At 41.0% G+C, this 26,250-nt stretch overlaps 1 protein-coding gene across 9 annotated transcripts in view; it reads left to right on the plus strand.

Moving 5' to 3' along the window:
• ATP1B4 (ATPase Na+/K+ transporting family member beta 4) overlaps window positions 1-26,250 on the plus strand; it is an 88,848-nt gene that overhangs the window by 48,677 nt on the left and 13,921 nt on the right. For 2 of the 9 annotated variants that reach the window (XM_035288561.3, XM_035288556.3), the window contains exons 2-8: window positions 800-1,043; window positions 4,943-5,071; window positions 5,335-5,439; window positions 9,065-9,261; window positions 10,059-10,115; window positions 12,330-12,425; window positions 13,123-16,868. In XM_035288561.3, the coding sequence (XP_035144452.1) occupies window positions 872-1,043; window positions 4,943-5,071; window positions 5,335-5,439; window positions 9,065-9,261; window positions 10,059-10,115; window positions 12,330-12,425; window positions 13,123-13,284 (918 nt within the window). In that variant the 5' untranslated portion in view covers window positions 800-871 and the 3' untranslated portion in view covers window positions 13,285-16,868. Of the gene's footprint in view, window positions 1-799; window positions 1,044-4,942; window positions 5,072-5,334; window positions 5,440-9,064; window positions 9,262-10,058; window positions 10,116-12,329; window positions 12,426-13,122; window positions 16,869-26,250 lie in introns of those variants that run through there. The other 7 variants (XM_078362357.1, XM_009002751.5, XM_078362356.1 and 4 more) reach the window with 5 other exon arrangements.

A 26,250-nucleotide genomic window follows, 5' to 3' on the forward strand; every position in this document is an offset into this window, starting at 1 on the left:
ATTTTCTTAGAACCACTCAGAGACGATTATAGTTTCAAATCTCAAGTAATGGCTGCAATCAGTCAATCAGCAAATATGTGCTGAGTATGTATTACATGCTCAGCTTTTTACCTAAGGTATAGGGGGAGACTAAGGAAACCAGGGGTTCCAGCTTTCAGATGGTCTTTCCAACCAATTTAAGGCAGGAAGAAATTCCAACTAAGGCAATGATCATTCAAGAGAAGCAGCTAATAACTGCCCACCTCTTGTTTCTTTTGGGAAGGAAGGCTAAGTTTTGAGGAGGGGTACAGCAGTTGGCCTCTCCTCCTGATGTCTGTCCCAGGCTATTTTTAGACACGATTTGAAATGGTGAAGTTGAGCAGCTGAATGTGTACAGGGTGTTAGGATGAAGCTGGCTTGGACTGAAAATTTGCCATGATGGACACAAATGTTTAAGGCTATTCCATCCTCTTCCTGTGTGAGCTCACCTCTGCTCTGATAGGCCAAAGTTAAGTGGGAGGTCAAGGCCCCAGAACAGAGTAGTGATATGAACAGTCCTTGGAGAAGAGCCCAAATGCCTGAAGCTGAGAATAAAAGTTGCACCTCTATGGAAAGAATACTGTGTAAAGATGGGTCATAAAAAGGTTATTTCCTCCAAAAGAACAGAGAGAAAGAAAATCTACTTCTTGTAACAATGTGTATGTTTATGGGGAAGTAGAAATTTGAAGCATCTCCAAATATTGAATCATTTCCATTTATTTTTGGCTGGTGGGATGCACCATTGGATTTGTTTTCAAATAGGGTATTGTCACTGTTCCAGGATGATCAGGATGAACTGAACCAGAACTACTTAGCCGATGAAGAGGAGGAAGCAGAAGAAGAGGCTCGGGTGATGGTGGTGCCCAAGTCAGAGGAGGAGGAAGAAGAAAAGGAGAAAAAGGAGGAGGAAGAGGGTCAGGGTCAGCCAACAGGCAATGCTTGGTGGCAGAAATTGCAGATCATGAGCGAATACCTGTGGGATCCAGAGAGAAGAGTGTTTCTGGCCCGAACAGGTCAGAGTTGGAGTAAGTCCCAATAGTCCCAATGCCAAAGTCTGGTGTCCTTTGCTTTTGGTGTGGTGTCCAGGGCTCCTTTCCCATACGCTGGATGGGCTTGTCTGTGAACTTCTCTTTGCACTTTATGTAAAGGCATGAATGCCTAGGGAAATGCCTGGACTGTGGGCAGATTCCATCAGAACAAACTCCAAATGATGAACAATCTTGATTGTGTAACTGAAATCCACTGGGCTCAACATCAGTTGCAATGGAGAGAGACAGTGAGAATGAGTTGAAAAAGCATATGATTTTTTTAAGTCCCAGTCCTGTCACTTTCTATCCACGTGACCTTGGACTCATCATTTCCCCTCTCTGAGCCTTGGTTTCCTCACCTGCCAAATGAGGAAAACAATCCCTGCCTTGCTTCTCTCACAGGATCAGAGTGAGGCTCCAATTAGATGTTAAAACTGTAAAGTTGAAAGAACTATGCAGAAGACTTCTTGTAGGATGCAAGACTCAAATCCCTTCTAACTTGACCAAGTGTTTTTATAAAGCCTCATCACCTGGTAATGTCAGAGAAAGAGAGCCAGGAGGCGTGTCCCTGGCCCCAGCTTGTGGATGTCTTCCTCTGCTGTGATAGGCATGCTTGATCAATGGTAGAATTATATTCCTTAGCATTTCCTCTTTGTACAACATGCTCCACAACTTCCCCAATACTCCCCTTCTACAGTCTTACCCACCTCTTAAACTATTAATACTGAGCCTTCTCCTTAGGAGATTTAGCCAGTGGTAAAATTCACACTTGCCACACTCTCTGCACAGCTCAGAAAAAGAGCAGCTGCTAGTTTAGAACTCAGTCAATCCACAGAAGAAAAAAATAAAGGATGCCAAGGATGAAATAACAGTCCCCTAGTGCCAAGGGTCTAGATTGCTGAAGTTGATGGCCATGTCTTCTAAAAGCGCCCTTAGCTAAGAATTCTCTCCCTCATAGTTAATGTTGCTATTTCAGCTCACTCAGGGTGAACAGCCAGCTCTGTTTCCTGGAATTAGGAGTAGCAGGTGTGGGGCTCTCATCTCCCTTCACCCCTCCTCAATTCCCAGCCCCACCCCTGACCATCCCACAAACTCTCAACTGGGACAAATGTACCATTTAACCAACATTCCAACATTCTGGAAGCTGTAGACAAATACTGGACACTCACTGGGGCTCTAAGGGTGCACAGTTGTTTTTCCCTTGCCTAAAGAGGACTGGAAAAACAGGTCTTGTGAAATGCAAGTGTGATTCTGGAAGGGGGAGCCTAAACAGTCAGCAGCCATTGAAACCTTACCAGATGAGCTGATGTAAATTGCTTCTGTGGAAGACAATCCATAGGCCAATAAGTGGGGATGAGGGAGGAAGGTGCAAACTCCCAGAGAAGATATGGAAATGGGGGCATTACCCAACAGGTCATACCCAGACCTCCAAGTAGCAGGTCTAAGTGGAGCCCAGGAATTATTCTGTTGGGCTACCCTGGATGAATGGTAATGTTAATGCTTCAGCCATAAAGCACATGCCTTGCTGTCTTCTGACCAAGGTGCCCACTCTTGCACTTACAAATGATGTCCCAATCTTGACATCAACCTGCCTAATATATTTAGCAAGCCTATGAGTATAATCTGGGCCTTTCCTTTGGTTGCTACGCAGCCCCTATTCTTGGAAACTCTATGTTATTTTATTGGATACCAAAAAGAATCATATGAGGTAGTAATGTTATTATCCCCATTTTACAGATGCAGAAACTGAGGCTTAGAGAGGGTAAGTAACTTGCCTATAGTCACATAGTTACTAAATGGCAGTGCTGGGATTTCAAACCCTGGCTGGATGAACAATGGAGTTCATTCTTTTGCCAGAACACTGCCCCATCTTCATGAACTCTAACAGTGAACCTGTGTAGGCCTCAGGACCTGATAGTGTGTTTTATTGGGAGAAATGAAGAGTTGGGAGCATGGTTACTTCATGGTCTATCCAAGCCTGGGTGGGGCATTGAGAAAAGAACCCTAGAGTACCTAGAGGAAAGGCCCAAGTAATACTTGGACATCCAGGACAGAAAGTGTCGGAGGGATCAATGGGTTCAGATGGGGACTGTGCTTGATTTTGCCTGGGGGTGACCGAGATAACTATCTCAATCTGTCATCACCTATCATGAACTCTAGGACACCCACTCCTGGGTGAGGCTAAGGGGACTTATTGCTAATGTCATTCCCCCATCTACAGCTTCCTGACCACACATCCTGGGAAAGAAGGAAGATATCTCCAAAGAAATGTACCTGTGTTCCTTTGCTTTCCCTTCATCTATGAAACTGAGTCTTTTGGTCTCTATGGACGGCTCTAGCTGTTGATCCATTCTCAAGTTGGGGATGGGGTAAATAAATGGAGGCAGAAACACAGGGCAAATCCCATTAGATAGCCAGTGGGTGACAGCCAAGTATCACAGGCACACAAGTGCTGTCATTTATTCTCCAGGGACTCCAACTGAATCAATGCGTTTATGTTCCTGTTCTGCTTTAGTTCATCTAATAAAATAAAAAGGGTCAGTTCCATTTCCAGTCGGATTACTATGGGTTTTTTTCTCCCTTCCACAATACTTTTTCTGGTTAGTTCTATTTGATTCATGGTTCAATTTAAAAATTAATATTTGGATTCAGTTTGGGGTACTGCAGAGTTAAGTGGTTTGTTCCAGTTTCTGGTTCATGATTCAGTGCAAATCTGTAGTTCCGACATCATGTCATTGGTATGAACAGAGCCGAATATTGTTGCCTGAGAGAGCCCCAAGGAGGGCTTAAAAAGAGTTTCTCAGTATCAATCTCATGCTCATTCACCTCACTTGGTTTTGCCTAACCTGGGACAAACCTAGTCCTAATACAGCCCACAGAGGGAAAATTCATACAACTATGCTTCTGGTCCTACAGCACTAATAATAATGTTAACAATACCTGATGATGACTGCCACTTATAGTGCATTTAGTGTTTTCCAGGCTCCTTGCTATGCTGTTTATATGCATTATTCAATGCTAAGAAGTAAGTACTATTATTGTACAGACTAGGAAATTGAAGTCCAGAGAGGTGAACAGCATGTCCAAGATTAAACAGCTAGGAAGTGATATAGTCAGGATAGGATGTAAGGAAAGACCGAATTTAAGATACTGTTAGGGATATAGATAAGAATATAAGGTGAGTGCTAAATTTATCCCCATCTTACCTGTGAAGATTTGGAGATGAAAGAAAGTTCTGTAACTTGCCTAAGTTTGCAGGCAAGTGTCAGTGATTAGGTACTGTTTCTTCCTCCTCCCTTTCCCACCCTGTGTTAGTATTCTTTTTGAAAAGCAGAGCCATTTAAACTTTTGCTAAAGATGAATAAAATTTGAAATAAGCAGGACAAAAACCTCACTTTGCCTTGATTGGAGACAAGTCCAGTGGAAATTCATCAAAAGTGTGAATTATAGACTATGTGGAAAGAAATGCTGTTTTCATCACTTGCAAATACCTATAATCATTGGAACCAAGCTGTTAGGACTCTTCAGGGCACCCACTTTCATGAATAGCAAAGAATGATTTGTACTTAGGACATCAACTGTTGCCCAGAGGACTCTCAAGCAATTTGCCCTCTGCAGTACTTTAAACTCCACTCCCTGTAATCTTGTCCATGGTCATCATTTGCTCAGCAAGGCCTTCCATCAGAGATGCTGTAAAGGTAAGCTGCAATCAGACCCCTGGCACAATCCTCACTGACTCCAAATTGGTGAAATCTGAATAAGCAAGGACACACTGAATCTGGGGAAATTTTTAAAGAGCCATTTCGTGTTTGGGTTGGTTCTGGTTCATGAGTCCAGGCAGGGAGGAAGGGCTTGTTGGCAAGCACTGACCACCCTCATCTTTGATTGCTCTGCAGGCCTGATCTTACTCACTTACTTCCTCTTCTATGCCTCCCTGGCTGCTGTGATCACCCTCTGCATGTACACACTATTTCTGACCATCAGTCCTTATATACCAACCTTCACGGAGCGGGTAAATCCTCCTGGTGAGTGTGCCCAGCTGCCCTGTGTTGTCAGAACTTGCTGGACAGAAATATGCTTGCGCAGCATGTTCAGCCTCAATTAACTTTGGCTCTTCCTGGTAATGACTTAGAGATTCAATTATTAAGAGGAAAAGTAAAATGGTACTTGGCAAATTATGGTTCTTTTCATTTTGATTGCCTGGGGGGAAATGGTTTCATGGGAATCAATACAAAAAAAAAAATCCCAAGAATGGGTTAATATATCCAAGACCTGTTTTCCTTGCCAGGAGTTATGATCAGACCCTTCGCCCATAGCCTTAACTTCAACTTCAACGTTTCTGAACCTGACACTTGGCAGCATTATGTGATTAGCCTAAATGGCTTCCTCCAGGGTAAGTAAGTTTCTCTGAATAGTGGGAAGCTCTTTTGAAAGGTGATGGGTGGGAATCCAAAATTCAAAATTCACCTGGCCCAGGAATCCCAGTCTTACGAACCCAAACTCATTATGATCTTTCCTTACTTTGCATCATCCTTAGCACCTGTAGATACAATCAGAATTGCTCTAGTGTGTGATTGTATGATGCCTTGAAAGCATACAAGCCAATTTTCCAGCAAGATAAGCTCTTTGAGGTAGAGAACTTTTTTTCTTTTCTTGAACATGATACAGCACCCAGTTAAGTCCTGAGCATATCTGGATGGCTCAATAATGATCATTTATAGATGATAATTCTGTGAGGAAGAGAGTGGTGGGAAAAGAAGAACGGTTTCCAGAGCTGGAAGATTCCTATCTTCTAAACTTTCTCAAAGTAAAAGAAGTCATTTCTTGGAGATGAGCTAACTTGAAGGGAGAGGCAAGTGTCTTTATTTAACAGCATTCCAGAAAGGAAGAATCACTGGGTGTTGCTCCAACATTCTGATCCCAAGTATTTTTGAGGTGCCTATCTCTACAGTGTCATCAGACAAATTTTCAGAGGCAAATGAATGGCTTTGTGGGAGACCCTTCCACAAGGTAAAATCTGAGGTAGTGGCTTGGTTTAGATTAATAGAGCACACAGGTTCTTTATGCAGCTATCAAAGAGGAGCTCCAGTGGGGTTTGCATTTCTCCACCTGGTTTGGTTGTCCTGGCCTGGTTAAAGTGGGGTTGATCCATTCTATGGGCAGCACTGAATTAGGAGAACACTCTCTTATCATGTGCTAGGAAGTGTTATTTAAATACATAAATTTTGACATTTAACTTTAACTCTGCATAATAAAGTTGATCGTCCTCATTTTATAAATGAGAGAACTGAGGCTCAAAAAGGGGAAGTAGCTTGATCAAAGTCTTCTGGCAGCAGAACCAGTGTTTGAATCCACATTTCATGTTCTTGACACTCCTGCTGCTATAAATGTTATACGGGAACCAACAGCATGGACATCTCCTGGGAGTTTGTTAGAAATACAAAATCTCAGACAACACCCTAGACCTGCTGAATCAAAATCTGCACTTTAAAAAAATCCACAGGTGATTTGTAGGAACTTTAAAGTTTGAGAAATGCTGCTTTTCATAATTCTATGCTGCTGTCATATGACCAAGCGTTAGAAACTCAGCTTTATATCAGTAAGGCTCAGTGTTATTTTGGTAAGTCTGAGCTTCAGATTCTTTACCTGTGAAATGAGGGAAGATGGGGCTGGGTTCTTTCTGAGTCCATGTAGTTTTATTTTTAGCCACAGAAATGTTTTGGACATCTTGGCCAGCACAATATCTTCTTTTGTTTCAGAATGCTTGCAAGCTATTGCAGATACATTGCCAGAATCCCTACTAAGAAAATCCCTCCAAGAAGCTGGTAGACAGAGAAATATCCATTCTGACCTGATGATGGAAGCAGGGAATGTTAGGAAAAGCACTGGTTTTTTAGTTCCTAAGAGTAGATAATGTGTCCTGCTAAAAACAAGCACATCTCTGAAATAGACATCCCAGAGTATCAGTTTCATTCCCACGAGGACTGGGATTTTGCAATAAAGGTCATGCCCATGTCACATTATTTTTAATGGAACTGCCTCAAGAGAAACAATGAGCACATGATTGCAGCCTCTATTTAGAAAGTTACTTGAGCATAGTTCTTGTTCTAAAAAAAAAAATTAAAACAAAGCCTTGAATTAAATGCAGCTTTGTCAAAGGAAAAATAAAAGCATAGCCATAATTGGAATAGATTTAAAATTCCCAGTTGCCAATTAATAATATCAAACCCAAGTCACAACCTGTGAACCTATTATTAGATAAGGATTCGGCAGTACATTTTGAGTTTTACCTCTGGTAGATCATAGGTGCACAATCTCCTCTGAAATACTGAGCTACTTTGAACATTAATACATGAGATTGAGTCTAACAGGACTAACTGGGCTCCATCATCTAGAATCAAATTGGAAAGAATGCAGTAATTTCTATAGCCTAGTTTTATGTATGGAATTTGGTAGCCGAAAGAGTTACCTCACAGTTAGTCCCTTTAAGCTTTCTCCCTGATATATATATATCCTTGGACACATGTTACATTGCATCCAATGTAAAGGGACATTGACCCTGAATGTCTCAGGCTTCAGTAGATAAGATCTCATGCCCTCACCTTCCCCTCAGAGACCTTGTGGTTGTCACTGGTTTCTTTTAACTTATGCTTCTATTTTTCAGTGCTAACTTCCCTCTGTAAAGGATGAAGAGCTGGCTTATTCCCTCCGCCTTCCCCCACCCCTCCTCCTCCTCCTGCTCCTCTTCCTTCTCCACCTCCTTCTCCTCCTCTTCTTCTTCCACTTTGCTTCTGTCTCACAGCTCATACTTCACACTTTCTTGCAATCAGGTGCCTCTTATTGACTTCAAAGGGAGACATTGTAACTGCCTAATGGGTTCACCTTGCCCACTGCCTAGACAGGGCTGATTTATCAAGACATGGGAATTGCAATAGAGAAAGGGTAATTAACACTCAGCTGGCTGTGAGGGAGACTGGAGTTTTATTATTACCCTAATCAGTTTCCCCAGACCTTTTTTTTTTCCCAGTCTCTCTCTGTTGCCAGGCTGGAGTGCAGTGGTGCAATCTCGGCTCACTGTAACCTCTGCCTCCCAAGTTCAAGCGATTCTCCTGCCTCAGCCTCCTTAGTAGCTGGGACTGCAGGTGTGCGCCACCACACCCAGCTAATTTTTGTATTTTTAGTAGAGACGGGTTTTCACCATGTTGGCCAGGCTGGTCTCAAATACCTGACCTCGTATTCTGCCTGCCTCGGCCTCCCAAAGTGCTGGGATTACAGATGTGAGCCACTGCACCCGGCCTCCCGAGGACTATTTCTATATTGCAATCAAATCCATGCACATTGGGTTGCCAGTGCTCTGCCAGTAGAGACGGTACCAGAGTCGGCTCCCAGCCCAAGAGAACTAGGTGGCTGCTTGGGGTGGCCTCTGGATCCACTGCCAGGTATGGGGGCTGCTGAACCACGAGCAGGTAGCCACAAGGGCAATTCCAAATGAGCCCCCAAATTTGTAACCACCCAACTGGTTCACCTTGAACCCTCAGTAAAGTTAAGGAGATTTAACCCAAGAACTTGGCCTCCTTATATATACCATACCTTGAATATTTCAGTCGCTTTTCCAAAATCTACCAACTATGTGCCTATTTCTCTCTCAGAAGTAGAAGGGACAGCATTCCAAGTTTACAGTTTATCATATCTGAAAATAAATGGTGGTAAATGGAGAAAATTTATAAAGTGACAAAGGACCCAGAGATGGATAACCAGAAGTTCCATGGGAATGAAAAGCAAAGGAACAGGCAATCAAACTGGGCTGAAGTGACTAGTTAGGGAGACTTCCTAGAGGGATGCTGCTGATGAAGGCTGTTGGGCACCCCTGATGCCAGGTCACAGGTAGACTGAATGGGCTTTCAGAGGAGTACAAACAAGCTGGAGAAAGGAAGCTTGGGAGGGAAGACTACTGAATGCATGGCCTTCCCCTGTATCACCTGTCTAACATAACCCATTGCCACTCACACATGCTTTAGGTTATAATGACAGTCTTCAAGAGGAAATGAATGTAGATTGTCCCCCGGGGCAGTACTTCATCCAAGATGGTGATGAGGATGAGGACAAGAAGGCCTGCCAATTTAAGCGCTCTTTCCTAAAGAACTGCTCTGGTCTGGAGGACCCAACTTTTGGATACTCTACTGGACAGCCATGCATCCTTCTAAAGATGAACCGGGTATATTGGCTTTTCATATCTGGTGGTGATAAGTGAATGAATTAGATAGGAGGGCTCTGGCCACTCCATTTGTCTTGGGCTGGTCATTTTTACTGACAGCATCAGAAATACAAACAACCAGACAAATCTATCAATTTCGTCCCCCCCCCGCCCCCGAGCACTTCCTATGGCCATTCTTCTGCCTCACCCCTAAACCTGTCCCTTGATGGCCTCTGTCAAGAATGGGGTCCTAGCCAAGTGCAGTGGCTTGAGCTTCTAATCCAAGCTACTTGAGAGGCTGAGGAAGGAGGATTGCTTGAGCTTAGGAGTTCAAGTTTAACTTGGGCAACATAGTGAGACCTCATCTTTAATTTTTTAAAAAGCATTTTTTAATAAAGAATGAAGTACTGGACTGTCTGGAACAGGGGATTGACATGAGGGTGGCATGGGGGACAGTTCTTATATCATAAAAAAATGCATTCTTCTTCCAACCTGTCGTGCCTTAGGTGTGGAGGAGCCTTATCAGTCACACCTCTCTTGAAATTAGAAAGTTATTTACATCTTTAGACTTGTTTTGCTCTGGTTTCCCGTGTGTAAATATCAGGCATAAATACAACATGGAGTAAGCTGCTTAGCTCTGAAGATATTTTTCATTTTTGCTTTTTGTAACATTTCTGAGAAGGCAAAATAGATGAAGCATTTGCCTGAGGAAGGATGATTGGGAGGAGGTTTAGAAAAGCCCAATTTTTACTGTCAAATATGTTTTGCTAAAAAACAAAAACAAACAAACAAAAAAACCACTGGTTTTCTTTTGATAGATTGTAGGCTTTCGTCCTGAGCTTGGAGATCCTGTGAAGGTTTCCTGCAAAGTTCAGGTAAAGAGCCTTTTTGAGTAAGCATTGTTAGCACATCTGTTTCATGCAAAAATGTATTCCATCCCTTTCAGGGACATACATGTGGATGGTAGGCTAGGGAAAAGTTCATCTTTTCATAACTGCACCTCTCTTTAGTTCTTTCAGGTTTTCCTCTTTTCAGAAAGCATTCAGTCATGTGTGTTTGTGTGTATAGTGTATGTGTGTGTATGAGTGTGTGTCAGTCAGTGTGTCATGATTAATACTTGTGAAAATCAAATGAACTTCAGCTAGGGGCCACAGCAGGGAACAACAATGTGCAAAGTCATTAATTGGGATTCTGTTTACACTTTTGCTTTTAGCTCTAATTATTTGTTTCTTTGAACTAAACAAACAGCTTTCATTAGAGTCATTAGTTCCCAGATTTTAAAATTGAATTTCACATTTTGCAGCAATGACCAGTAGCTCTGGGTGTTGCAATAACAAATGACTACAAGGGAAGTATAAACAGAACTCCATTAATATGCTAATTAACTGCCCTTCGAGGGACCATTAACTTCTATCTCATCTGCACCAATTAGCTCCCTTGTAGGAAAAAGCCCTTAGATCTTGGGTTTGCTTCTTAAACAGGAAGCAGCTCTCTCCTGTTCTGTGGCATCAACTGCTTCCCCAGCCCTGGATAGTTGTCTTGCAAATATGTGAGGCCTGGTAATTCCATTCTCAGTATGAGAAATACAGTTGAAAACTTCAGTTCTCATGGTGGCAGATCAGAAAACAGCCAAAGGCAGCATTTATTCAGCCAGTATCCCACATTCGGCAAGCATTTATTGATCACTTATTATATATCAAGTCCTCTGCTAGGTGTTAGAAGTGTTGAGGTAAGAGTATGACTGTGTCTCTGAAATCAAGACAGTCAAGTATGACAAACGCTGTGAAAAGTGAAGATAAGCTCTGAAAGGTCAGGCTGTACTTGCCAAATGAACATTCTGTTCTCATGTGTATATATATGTAAATATTCACAATGTGAGGTGTGATTACAAACTATCTGAACTGATTCTCCAGGCTTTCATGAAAAATGAATGTCATTGCTTTTTAGAAGAATGTATTAAAAGTAAATCATAAAGACCAACTTAGTCTTGAGCTAGCATATTAACTGGACAGAGTTCTACTTATAGTTCCCTAACGGAAGCTGTTTGTTTTTCAGCTTGCATCAAACCTTGCTGAGAACTGTCTTTTCTAAAATTTTTTAAAGTTTTAATTATTAGTTTTAGCTGTCTTATTACAAATTTTATGTCCTTTTTTTAAAAAAATAAATTAAGAATCTCTATACGTTCTATAATAATTAATACTGGTTGAATCCACACCCACTTGTGGAAATCAAGCAGGATGAGGTAATGACTAGAATAAATTAAGGAGGGTTTAGTTTGTACCAATAACAATTACAGTATATTGACAAAAGCAATCCCATGACCTTAGTAAATAATTTGCTAGTAGTGATGCACTATTTGTCCTTACTAGCCCCTAGACCTCTGCTATTTAGGGCAAGCCTAATGTATCGCAGAATTGGCAGCCCCCTACCTGACATAATGTGATGAGGGTAGAGTTGTTTACTTATTTCCATACCCAGGTTCATCTTGCTGACCCCTCTGACCTCACCTACTGTGATTAAGTACTACGGAGAATGTGGTCAGAGACATGACTCTATGTGAGCCAACTGTAGGCTGTGTGCCTATGTATCAGGGGCCTATGCACTTGATCTGCCTTCCAATAGAACCGAGCCTGCGGTGTGCAAATCGTGGAGTGGGATTTACTAAACATTGACCTCCCTCAGCTCCAAAGTCCAAGACTGGGTGCCAGGCCCAGCATGATTTTTTGGAGAAAGGCTGGAGTTGTAGGGCCTCTTTCCAGAGCAGCATCAGGTACTGCAAGCCCTTTAGATTGCTTCTGTCTGGGTCCCCTAGACGCCAAGAGAGCCAAACTGAGCACTTTTGGCCTCCTCAGCTCAGGCCTTCCATTTGGTATTCTTTGAACTGAAAAGCCAAGGCATAGTCACTCCGTAAAAACGCTCCACTGGGGATAGGTCTGGGCTGAGCTCTGCCCCATTCTGCTTTCATGGTCTTCCTGGAACAGCTGGTTATAGGTCGCACAGCGATTTCACCTGGGGTACAACTCCCTTTAACTCAGACTCTAACCCACTCTGTGACCCAGCACCTGACATATACCTGTTTTTGCTTACAGAGAGGTGATGAAAATGACATCCGATCCATCAGGTACTACCCAGAGTCGGCTTCTTTTGACCTCCGCTACTACCCTTACTACGGCAAACTGACTCACGTAAGCTGTATCCCCTTTAGTCATTGCTGTCAGAAAGGGCTCAGTGACAAAGGAAGGGCTGGCTGAGATCTATGAGAATCAGGTGGCAGCAGTTAGTACAAGGGTAAATAGCTGCTGGCCATAACCAGGAGCTCCCTCATCCAATTCTTATCACAACCACACTCCTTTCCATATCTGAAAGAATCTTATATGTGGCCTAGTTTAACCTTTTAAGTTTACAGATGGGAAAATTGGGGTTTGGAAAGAGAAAGTGATGTGCCCAAGATCACGCTGCTAGTTAGTGGCAGAGCCAGGAGCAGATGAGTTACTACCATTGTGCTTAAACATGCCCTAATAATCACACTTCTGTTTCTCCCATTTGAAGCGTTGGGGTAAGTCGCCAACATAGGGACTGGATAGACACTAGTTTTGGTTTAATTCATGAGGTGATTTCCAGAAAAATCATATCATGCTGAGTCAGAATTGGTTTCCCTAGAGCACAATTAGATATCGGAAAGTGACTTATTAGAGAAATGTATGATTTTCCCACACTTTCCCAGCTCAAGGAGAGTATGTCAGTTGCTTTGGCCATTTGTGAATCGGCATCACAGGATTTACTCACTTCTCTGTGTGAGAGTTATCATCCTGCTGTGATTATTTGATCACTTCCCTCATACCACCTCCCCACACTTAGAATTCATTGTTCTTCCACCTACAGGTTAACTATACCTCCCCGCTGGTGGCAATGCACTTTACAGACGTGGTGAAGAACCAAGCAGTGCCTGTGCAGTGCCAACTGAAGGGCAAAGGCATCATAAATGATGTCATCAATGATCGTTTTGTGGGCAGGGTAATCTTTACCCTGAACATAGAAACCTAAGAACCTCAGGGGGCCACTCCTACCAGTTCTGTTTCTGTTTTATCTCATGGTATCTCTGGTAGCACCTGAATTCTTTTTCTTCAATTAGGACACAGCCAGATGGACATCTAAGACAGCAGATCATCCTTCCTTGCCTGTGACATGTGTATAAAATGACATTATGGGAGCTGTTTGATTTTTTTAAAGGTAGTCTCTCCTGATGACAAATAGAGTATATTAATTTCCTTTCCTTCCACTTAAAACTAAAACCTATTCTTGCTGCTAGTAGTCTCCCTGTAGCATAAACATAGTATCTGATAAAATTCACAATAGCTGTGCAATAGCCATGAAGGAGAATTTCTATTATGATTATAAATTCATCATGTTTTCTAAAATTATGCTAGTTTTAGAGGTCAGATTCCTCCCAACCAGGCTAATAATCTAACCAATTTTATAAAAATCTGTCTAAGCCAGGTGTGGTGGCATGCACCTGTATTCTCACCTATTCGGGAGATTAAGGCAGGAGGATTGCTTGAGCCTGGGAGGTCGAGGCTGCAGTGAGCTCAATTGCACTCCAGCCTGTGTGACAGAGCAAGATCCTGTCTCCGAAGGAAAAAAAGATACCTGTCTGGCAAGGTCCTTCCCTGGGAATCACCACTCAGACCAACCTAGACAACCTAGACCACTGTACCTATAGAGCTCCATATCCAGAGGGGCTTAAGAAACTGCTGCCTCCCACAGACAACTAAATGCTGATTTGAAAACTAGGTTATTTTCAACTGGGGAAAAAACCGGTGCTAACAGGATATTGTTCTGGGATAGAGATGAAGACCGTCCTTCTGACTTTTTTAAGAGGTGGGGCTCACTGCAACTGGGGAGAACACTTAGCATATGGAAGTGATTGGTGTTTGATTCCTTGCTCTCTAAAGGCAAACATTCCTGCAAACAGGTTTTTGTCAGCTGCAGGCAGAGGAGACAACATGGAAGAAGATCCCCACCAGCTAATTCTTCTTGGACTATTTGTTTGACAGTAGCATGATGTTTTCTGAGACCATCAGGGTTGGTTACATTGACCTGCAATTACAGATCTGGAGATTGAAATCAGAGTCTGTCAATGAATACATGACAAGACAGAACGTCCCTGCCAGGCCAGGCAAAAGCCAAGTCCATTAGCCAGTTTAGCATTTACTTTAAAAATGACATGAGGCAGATGCTTATCCAGAATGTGGATCAGCTAGGTCACTTTGTCTTATCTTTGGTCACCTGATCACTCCACTGCTTCTTATCACCTCCACCAGGGGGAGGGCTGGGACAAGGAGAAAAAGAGCAAGCATCAGCCAATAGTAGTGTCTCAGGGTCCGAAGCAAGTTTAAATGCCACGTAGGAGCATCCAAAGTCTGAATCTCCTCTACGATGTTTACTTTCTCCCAAAACAGGGATCTGGGAGTCTAGTAGTGAAGACAAGCAAGTGGAGAAGTTATATAGTATAGTTTGATGAGCGTTATAAAACCAGTATGTGGAAAGCTATGGGAACATGAGGAAAAATATCCTGAGCTGAGAAAGTAGCAGACGAAATTTCACATGCAAAGCCAGAGTCATGAAGAGACCATGATGTGTCTGGGTAACTGTGAGCAGTATATGTAGCTGGAATGACAAGGGCTCAGAGGAATGGCAGGGAATGTCAGGAGATCGAGCTAGAGAGGTATTCAGGGATGGAAAGAGAACTTTGAGTTTTATCCAATAGGTGAAAATGAGTCATTAAAGCATTTTAATCAGGGAGGCTCTGTGGTCACATTTGTGTTTTATTTTATTTTTTGTTGTCGTTTATTTTGTTTGTTTGTTTTTGAGACGGAGTTTCGATCTTGTCACCTGGGCTGGAGTGCAGTGGTGCAATCTCAACTCACTGAAACCTCTGCCTCCTGGGTTCAAGCAGTTCTCCAGCCTCAGCCTCCCAAGTAGCTGGGACTACAGGTGCTCACCACCACGCCCAGCTAATCTTTGTATTTTTTGGTGGAGACAGGGTTTCACCATGTTGGCCAGGCTGGTTTCGAACTCCTGACCTTCAGTGATCCTCCTGCCTCAGCGTCCCAAAGTGCTGAGATTACAGGTGTGAGCCACCGCGTCCGGCTTGCATTTTAGAAAGAGCACTTGGCAACCACTATGTGAAGGGTGATTGGAGAGGGACAAGACTGGAGAAAGGGGAATAAGGAAGGAGGAGTTTGTAAAGTGACTCCAAAGGTTTGAGCTTGGCTAGAACTGGTAAGGTGGTGACATTGTTGATCAAGACTGGAAATACAAGAGAGAAGCAGGTTTGGAGAGATCAATTGTGAACATTTTAGACGTGATTTTCTATTGATCAGACATTGATATGGAGATGTAAACACATGTAGGGTTGGAAAGAAGGAAAGATGAGAACAAAAGCAACATTGGGTTAAGTGAATTCACTAAGGAAATTTTAAGCTATTTAATCTTGAGAATTAAAACCAGTCATGTAAACATCCTACACCAATCTAATCCCTGATGTGACTTTTTTTCTCTTGGCATTGTGGCAGAAAGAATAGCTGCTCCTCTTTGGATCTCCTTCCCAGACACCTTGCAAGTCTTATTGATGGAGTAGAGGGGGGGCCAGCACTATTGGCAAGTAATAGAAGATATAAGATCTTCTATAGCAGGTTAATTGAAAATACAAAACAAACAAACAAACAATGAAGCTGCCTCCTTTCAACTATTTTCTTTTAACAAATTCAATTTACAAAACTAACCTTTAAAAAGACAAAGAACAAAATGAAAAAAGACAACAACTCGACTATTTGAAAATTACCTCAAACAATCAAACTCTCAAGATTCAGTAGTAAAAGATAATAGAATGTTAGATCTGGAAAGGATATTAGAGAGTGTTTAGAAAAAACAACTTGCATTGCATCTGACTCCAGGTCCAGTGCTCTTTCTATTCTGAGCTGCTGCTTACCAGAAAGTACCATCTTTTTAAAAATCGATGAATGATATCCCAAACATTTTGAAACATATGTCAAATTTGAGTTAAAACAGTTAACATTTCACAGGAATTCAACTACTGGTGCTATATTTTATACATAATACATTATCCTGTTAAATGCATTGACTATTAGACAAGGAATTATGAATCATTTATCAAACAATATTTCTCTTTCAATGGAATCCATTGTGTCCACAATTGCAAAGCAATATTGAAGAGTACTAAGATAGTCTGGGTTGTCAGCTAGGACATGAAAAAAATAGGGTTATCATACAGAACTGGATTCATTAATGTTCTAACTGTTTAATAAACTTCTAGTAGATTAATTTAAATAGTTCCCCATACTGTGCTGCATCAGGATTTTATTTGTATGCCATCTGTGGCAATGTACTTGGTTTTACTTGAGTGCCAATGAGAAATACCACTTCCAAATATCTTCATGGTTTTACCCATGCTGGACTTTCGTTATGATTTTTCACCTTCTACCCCCCTGCAATCATTATCCTAAAGTAACCTTTCTTAGGCATCTATTTTCTGGGAATCAACATGTAAAAACATTTTTGTTGTGTTGAGGAGTTGTCAACAACAATAAATGGAAATAAAAAAGAAATGTATGATTTTTCTCCTTCTAGACCATATCGCTAATTTTCCCAAAGGAATATTGGGCAGCCATGTGGGTGGAAAACTTGACAATTGACAACCTGTTAGTTAAATATTGTTTTTCTTTTCTCTCCCCTCTTTTTGACTCTTGGGATTTAGTTACAGGAGGATAAAACTAAAAGTGGTTTCATTTCTGGGCACTTTTTCTTTTGCAGTCTCTGTGCTCTGGTTCCTGAGGAGATGGCTTTGTGAGAGCAGCCTTTCTTTATCAAGGTTGAGCCCTGGTATAAACTGTTCTGTTTGTTTGTATAGGAGAGGAACACTAAGATAAACTTTCAGGTGGAGGGACAGAACCAAAATTCAAAGAGAAACTTTGTTTGATGAAAGTCTGGCTAAATGCCTTTAAGACACATCTAGCCACAGACTGTCTCCCAGAGCAAATCTCTAATGGCAATTGCAATTAAAGACAGAAATATTTCCAATCCCTTACTCAACTCAGATGCTAGACTGTAGCAGGAATCTTTCCTTGGAATCTTTCCTTCTTTCCTCAGAAGCTGCCCTGGCCTAAAGTCTACTAGGCAACAGATCCATTATCCCAACATATTTCTCCCTGTCTACATTCTTCATTAGAGTCATTTTCTTTACTAACTCCCTCTTAAAATATTCATACATAATAAAGTGGTATAACCAAAACATATGGAAGTATGATTTACACTGTACTTATATTCAGGCAGAAAATAGAGGTTTGGGTATTTATATGCATGTGTTGGGAGGAAAGAGAGTGAATAGGATGTATGGAGGCAAATGGCAAGGAAAAATAAATGGAAACACTATTTCACAAAGTTCTTTAGTTGCAAGCTAGAATGGATGAAGGGTTGATGGGGGGGGGGTCCAAAAGTTTTAAGCAGAATACAGTAAGCTTTCAGTCTGACAGCTTACTCTGCAGAATGTACTTCCTTGCAGACCCCTATATGGCTATAACTCAACAAGAAATAGATACACACTTGACAAAAAGGATAATTAGAAGAGGATTTATTTACAAAGGGATTACTTATAAAAGCATACATATAGGGACCCAATAATAGCACAGTAACCCACCCAAGTAAGAGCCGAACTCTTCCCATCTCTTGACCCTAAGGTATAGGAGCAAGAAATCGTTACTAGAACTCAGAAGGAATGAGTTGTGTACACTTGGCTGCCTTGAGAGGATTGGTGGCTTTGCTGAAGGACTAAGCTACCCTAAGGTGGACTTTTAGGTAGAAAAAATACTGAAACTAAATTTTTCTCACTAGCCAAACCCAACCAAAAGTTAGAGGGGGAAAAAAACTATTGAGGCGGTCCATACAGGTCAGCCTCCTAAAAAAGAAAGCAGGGTGGGGCCAGCCAAGGTGGCTCACACCTGTAATCCCGGCACTTTGGGGGGCCAAGTCGGGCAGAACGCAAGGTCAAGAGATTGAGACCATCCTGGCAAACATGGTGAAACCCTGTCTCTACTAAAACTACAAAAATTAGCTGGGCATGGTAGTGCATGCCTGTAGTCCCAGCTACTTGGAAGGCTGAGGTAGGTGAATTGCTTGAACCCAAGAGGTGGAAGTTGCAATGAGCTGAGACTGATCCACTGCACTCTAGCCTGGGTGACAGAGCAAGACCCCATCTCAAAAAAATAAATAAATGAAAAATAAAAATAAAAAAGAAAGCAGGGTGGAGAAAGGTAGAGAGTGCATCTGGAGGGGCAAGCTGGCGACATCTAACACAGTCATCTAGTGGAGGTTCTTTGAGTGGACTCTTTGGAGCCTGGTATATTGTTGGAATCATCTACTGAAACAACCTCAGGGACTGGGGCAATTTTATTGTCATACATACTTTGATCCGTGGCTGTGGGGTCGAAGGCATTAGGCTTTTCCATTATAAAACTTTTTTCTCTATTCTTTAGTATTCATTCCCTTTTCCTTCCTAATCTGGTAGTATCCTTTGGTATATTATTTAGAACTCTTTTGCTTGCATGTGACAAAACAAAGAAATGAACAAAAAAAATCAAATTGACTAAAGGATAAATGAGATTTTCCAAATCAAAAAACTGAAATGTCTAGTAGTAGTTTGGATTCAGGCATAGCCAGGTCCAGGAACCCAAAGATGTCATTAGGAATCAATCTCTCTCCACCTCTGTATTCTGCTCTCCATCACAAATCAAGATAGGCAAGATGGCTGCCTGCATTGCCAGGCCTACATCCTTAAAGGCTAATGTCCAGTTGAAAAGAAGGCTTCATGACTGAAACACCAAAAGCATTGGCAACAAAAGCCAAATTAGACAAATGGGACCTAATCCAACTCCACAGCTTCTGCACAGCAAAAGAAACAGTCATTAGAGTGAATTGGCAACCATCAGAATGGGAAAAAAATTTTGCAATCTACTCATCTGACAAAGGGCTGATATCCAGAATCTATGAAGGACTAAAACAGATTTACAAGAAAAAAACAAGCCCATTCAAAAGTGGGCAAAGGATATGAACAGACACTTTACAAAAGAAGACATACATGAGGCCAACAAATGTGAAAAAATGCTCATCATCACTGGTTGCATTAGAGAAATGCAATCAAAACTACATTGAGATACCATCTCAAGCCAGTTAGAATGGCGATCATTAAAAAATCTGGAGACAACAGATGCTGGAGAGGATATGGAGAAATAGGAACACTTTTACACTGCTAGTGGGAGTGTAAATTAGTTCAACCATTGTGGAAGACAGTGTGGCGATTCCTCAAGGCCTTAGAAATAGAAATTCCATTTGACCCAGCAATCCCATTACTGGGCATATATCCAAAGGATTATAAATCATTCTACTATAAGGACAAATGCACATGAATGTTCATTGCAGCACAGTTTACAATAACAAAGACCTGGAACCAACCCAAATGCCCATTGATGATAGGCTGGGCAGGGAAAATGTGGCACATATACACCATGGAATACTATGCAGCCATTAAAAATGATGAGTTCGTGTCCTTTGTAGGGACATGGATGAACCTGGAAACCATCATTCTCAGCAAACTGACACAAGAACAGAAAATCAAACACCACATGTTCTCACTCACAGGTGGGTGTTTAACAATGAGAACACAGGGAGGGGAGCATCACACACTGGGGTCTGTCAGGGGGAAATAGGGGAGGGACAGCAGTGGGTAGGGAGTTGGGGAGAGATAGCACAGGGAGAAATGCCAGATATAGGTGATGGGAAGGAAAGCAGCACATCACACTGCCATGTGTGTACCTATGCAACAATCTTGCATGTTCTTCACATGTACCCCAAAAGCTAAAATGCAAAAAAAAAAAAAAAACAATAAAAATAACAATAAAATAAAAATAGCACTACCAAATGATCCAACAATCCATTACTGGGTATTCATCCAAAGGAAAAGAAATTAGTATATCAAACGGACACCTGCACCCCCATGTATTTCCCAGCACTATTCACAATGGCAAAGATATGGAATCAACCTAAATGTTTATCCAAGAACGAATGGATCAAGAAAATGTGATACACACACATACACACACAATGGAATACTAGTCAGCCATAAAACATGGAATCATGTCATTTGCAGCAACATGGATGGAACTGGAGGCCATTATGTTACTTGAAATAAGCAAGGCCCAAAAAGACAAATATTGCATTTTCTCACTCATGTGAGAGATAAAACACTTGATCTCATGGAGATAGTGATTAGAATAATAGTTACCAGAAGCTGGGAAGGGTGTGTGGGTGGGAGAGGAGGAATAAAGAGAGGTTGGTTAATGATTGTACAGTTAAATAAAAAAAAATTCTAATATTTGATAGCAGAGTAGAGAGACTATACTTTATAATAATGTATTGTATATTTCAAAGTAGCTAGAAGAAAGGATATGAAATGTTCCCAACACACAAAAATATAAATACTCAAGATGGATACTCCAAGTTGATAATTATACACTCGATGCATGTAACAAATACTTACATGTACTATTGATACATAAATAGTATGTATCAATAGAAAAATATTTTTACAAAAAATAAAAATTCTGAGTCTCCCATTGGCTTGAATTTGATCCTGTGCCAATCCGTAAACCAATCTCTGTGGCCACTGGAAGAAATGTCTCTGATTGGCCAGGCTTCAGTTACATGCCCACCCCTGGAGCTTAGAGTGATATCGATGTGACTCAAACCGCCTGGATTGAATGTCAGGTAATCCCCTGAGGAAAATTGAGGTGATGTGACCAATGAGGAGTGAATGAATATGAAGTGGCAGATAGAATAGGTGTTCACTACATTTTGTCAAACAGTTCCGTGTCACATTCTACACCTATGGTTATATCTGAACTTTTAGATTAAAATATTTTCAAAATTTTAACATGAAAATCTCCAAGGAACAGGTTTTTTATCCCACCCTAGCATTTTTTTTTCACATTTTCTCAAAAGAAAGAAGGGGTAGGAAGAGAGAGAGAGAGAGAGAGAGAGAGAGAGAGAGAGAGAGAGAGAGAGAGAGAGAGAGAGAGAGAAGCCTTCTTGACTTATTGTGCTTTGCCTTTGTCAAAGAAAATTCTATAATTAAATTCTGCATTAGAAGTCTAGCTTAAGGTCAGGTACAGTGGCTCATGCCTGTAATCCTAACACTTCGTGAGTCCAAGGCAGGAGGATTGCTTGAGACCAGGAGGTTGAGAGTAGCCTGGGCAACACAGCAAAACCCCATCTATATAGCATTAAAAATAGCATAAAAAGAAATAGAAAAATAGTGAGATCCCATCATCTGTATAAAATAAACAAATAAAATAGCATAAAAAGAATAAAATAGGAAAATATTAACAAAGGAAATCTAAGACTTATACTCTGAAATCTACATACTATTACTGAAATAAAGAACTAAATAAAGGGAAAGACATTGGGCTCATGGATTAGAAGATTAATATTATTAAAATGGCAATGCTCACCAAATTGATCTACAAATCAATACATTTCTTTCAAAATTCCAACTACCCTTTTTTTCCCCCAGACATTGACAAGGTGATCCTAAAATTCATATGGAAATGGAAGGGCCACAGAATAGCCAAAACGATCTTTCAAAAGAAGAACAAAGCTGAAAGACTTACAATTTAAAATTTTACTATAGGCACCAGGTGTAGTGGCTTATGCTTGTAATCCCAGTGCTTTGGGAGGCCAAGGTGGGAGGATCTTTTGAGCCCAGGAGTGCAAAGTTACAGTGAACTATGATTATACGACTGCACTCCAGCATGGGAAACAAAGTGAGACCTTGTCCCTATAAAAACAAAATTAAAATTTAAAAATGTGAAAACTCTAAGAAGAAAACATAAATATAAACCCTCATGACCTTCGATTAAACAATGGTTTCTTAAATATAACACCAAAAGCACAAGTAACAAAAAATAGATAACTTGGACTTTATTAAAATTAAAGTCTTTTGTGCTTTAAAGGACACTATCAAGAAAATGAAAATACAGACTGGCAAATTGGATAAAAAGCCAAAACCCATCAGTGTGCTGTATCCAGGAAACCCATCTCACATGCAAGGATACACAAAGGCTCAAAATAAAGGGATGGAGGAAGATTTACCAAGCAAATGGAGAGCAAAAAAAAGCAGGAGTTGCAATTCTCATCTCTGATAAAATAGACTTTAAAGCAACAAAGATCAAAAGAGACAAAGAAGGCCATTACATACTGGTAAAAGGATTGATAAAACAAGAAGAGCTAACGATCCTAAACATATATGGACCCAATGCAGGAGCACCCAGATACATAAGGCAAGTTCTTAATGACTTACAAAGAGACTTAGACTCCCACACAATAATAGTGGGAGACTTTAACACTCCACTGTCAATATTAGACAGATCAACCAGACAGAAAATCAACAAGGATATCCAGGGCTTGAACTCAGACCTGGAGCAAGCAAACCTGACAGACATTTACAGAACTCTCCACCCCAAATCCACAGAATATACATTCTTCTCAGCACCACATCACACCTACTCAAAAATTGACCACATAATTGGAAGTAAAGCACTGCTCAACAAATGCAAAACAACTGAAATCATAACAAACAGCCTCTCAGACCATAGTGCAATCAAGGTAGAACTCAGAATACAGAAACCAACCCAGAACCGCACAGCTTCATGGAAACTGAACAACTGGCTCTTGAATGTTGACTGGGTAAACAATGAAATGAAGTCAGAAACAAAGAAGTTCTTCAAAACCAATGAGAACGAAGACGCAACATGCCAGAACCTCTGGGACACATTTAAAGCAGTCTCTAGAGGAAAGTATATAGCAATAAGTGCCCATATGAGGAGAATGGAGAGATCCAAAATTGACACCCTATCGTCAAAATTGAAAGAGCTAGAGGAGCAAGATCAAAAAAACTCAAAACCCAGCAGAAGACAAGAAATAACTAAGATCAGAGCTGAGCTGAAGGAGATTGAGACACGAAAAACCCTTCAAAAAATCAATAAATCCAAGAGCTGGTTTTTTGAAAAGATCAACAAAATAGACAGACCACTAGCCAGACTGATTAAAAATAAAAGAGAGAACAACCAAATAGATGCAATAAAAAATGATAAAGGGGAAATCACCACAGATTCCACAGAAATTCAAACCATCATCAGAGAATATTACAAACAACTCTATGCGCATAAACTAGTAAACCTGGAAGAAATGGATAAATTCCTGGACTCCTGTGTCCTCCCAAGCCTAAACCAGGAGGAAGCTGAAACTATGAATAGACCAATAACAAGGTCAGAAGTCGAGGCAGCAATTAAGAGCCAACCACACAAAAAAAGCCCAGGTCCAGACGGGTTCACAGCCGAATTCTACCAGACACACAAAGAGGAGCTGGTACCATTCCTTCTAAAACTATTTCAAACAATCCAAAAAGAGGGAATACTTCCCAAATCATTTTACGAGACCAACATCATTCTGATACCAAAACCCGACAGAGACCCAACAAGAAAAGAAAACTTCAGGCCAATATCCATGATGAACATAGATGCAAAAATCTTCAATAAAATATTGGCAAGCCGAATGCAACAGCAAATCAAAAAACTTATTCACCATGATCAAGTAGGATTCATCCCGGGGATGCAAGGCTGGTTCAACATACGCAAGTCTATAAACGTAATTCACCACATAAACAGAACCAAAAACAAAAACCACATGATTATCTCAATTGACGCAGAGAAGGCATTTGACAAAATTCAACAGCCCTTTATGCTAAAAACCCTCAATAAACTCGGTATCGATGGAACGTATCTCAAAGTAATAAAAGCTATTTATGACAAACCAACAGCCAATATCATACTGAATGGGCAAAAACTGGAAGCATTCCCTTTGAAATCCGGCACTAGACAAGGATGCCCTCTTTCACCACTCCTATTCAATATGGTTCTGGAAGTTCTAGGCAGAGCAATCAGGCAAGAAAAAGAAATAAAGGGTATTCAAATAGGAAAGGTGGAAGCCAAATTGTCTCTATTTGCAGACGACATGATAGTATACCTAGAAGACCCCATCACCTCAGCCCAAAAACTCCTGAAAGTGATAAGCAACTTCAGCAAAGTCTCAGGATATAAAATCAATGTGCAAAAATCACAAGCATTCCTATACACCAATAACAGACTTAAAGAAAGGCAAATCAAGAACGAACTACCATTCACAATTGCTATAAAAAGAATAAAATACCTTGGAATACAACTCACAAGGAACATAAGGGACCTCTTCAAGGAGAACTACAAGCCACTGCTCAACGAAATCAGAGAGGACACAAACAGATGGAGAAACATTCCATGTTCATGGTTAGGAAGAATTAATATCGTGAAAATGGCTATACTGCCCAAAGTAATTTACAGAATCAATGCTATCCCCATCAAGCTACCATTGACTTTCTTCACAGAACTGGAAAAAACCACCATGAACTTCATATGGAACCAAAGGAGAGCCCGCATAGCCAAGTCAATTCTAAGCAAAAAGAACACAGCGGGGGGCATCACACTACCGGATTTCAAACTATACTACAAGGCTACAGTAATCAAAACAGCATGGTACTGGTACCAAAACAGAGATATAGACCAATGGAACAAAACAGAGGCACCGGAGGCAACACAACATATCTACAACTATACAATCTTTGATAAACCTGACAAAAACAAGCAAGGGGAAAAGGATTCCCTGTTTAACAAATGGTGTTGGGAAAACTGGCTAGCCATGTGCAGAAAGCAGAAACTGGACCCCTTCCTGACACCTTACACTAAAATTAACTCCAGATGGATTAAAGACTTAAACATAAGACCTGGCACCATAAAAACCCTAGAAGGAAATCTAGGCAAAACTATCCAGGACATAGGAGTAGGCAAGGACTTCATGAACAAAACACCAAAAGCATTGGCAACAAGAGCCAAAATAGACAAATGGGACCTAATGAAACTCCACAGCTTCTGCACGGCAAAAGAAACAGTCACTAGAGTGGATCAGCAACCAACAGAATGGGAAAAAATTTTTGCAGTTTACCCATCTGACAAAGGGTTGATATCCAGAATTTACAAAGAACTCAAATGGATTTACAGGAAAAAAACAAACAAGCCCATTCAAAAGTGGGCAAAGGAGATGAACAGACACTTTACGAAAGAAGACATATATGAGGCCAACAATCATATGAAAAAATGCTCATCGTCACTGGTCATCAGAGAGATGCAAATCAAAACCACATTGAGATACCATCTCACGCCAGTTAGAATGGCGATCATTAAAAAATCTGGAGACAACAGATGCTGGAGAGGATGTGGAGAAAAAGGAACACTTTTACACTGTTGGTGGGAGTGTAAATTAGTTCAACCATTGTGGAAGACAGTGTGGCGATTCCTCAAGGCCTTAGAAATAGAAATTCCATTTGACCCAGCAATCCCATTACTGGGTATATATCCAAAAGACTATAAATCGTTCTACTATGAGGACACATGTACACGAATGTTCATTGCAGCACTGTTTACAATAGCAAAGACCTGGAATCAACCCAAATGCCCATTGATAATAGACTGGATTGGAAAAATGTGGCACATATACACCATGGAATATTATGCAGCAATCAGAAATGATGAGTTTGTGTCGTTTGTAGGGACATGGATGAATCTGGAGAACGTCATCCTCAGCAAACTGACACAAGAACAGAAAATGAAACACCGCATATTCTCACTCATAGGCGGGTGATGAAAAATGAGAACACATGGACACAGAAAGGGGAGTACTAAACACTGGGGTCTATTGGGGGGAAAAGGGGAGGGCCAGTGGGAGGGGGAGGTGGGGAGGGATCGCCTGGGGAGAAATGCCAAATGTGGGTAAAGGGGAGAAGGAAAGAAAAGC

The sequence above is a fragment of the Callithrix jacchus genome, chromosome X (assembly GCF_049354715.1).
Source record: "Callithrix jacchus isolate 240 chromosome X, calJac240_pri, whole genome shotgun sequence".
Classification (NCBI taxonomy): domain Eukaryota; kingdom Metazoa; phylum Chordata; class Mammalia; order Primates; family Cebidae; genus Callithrix; species Callithrix jacchus.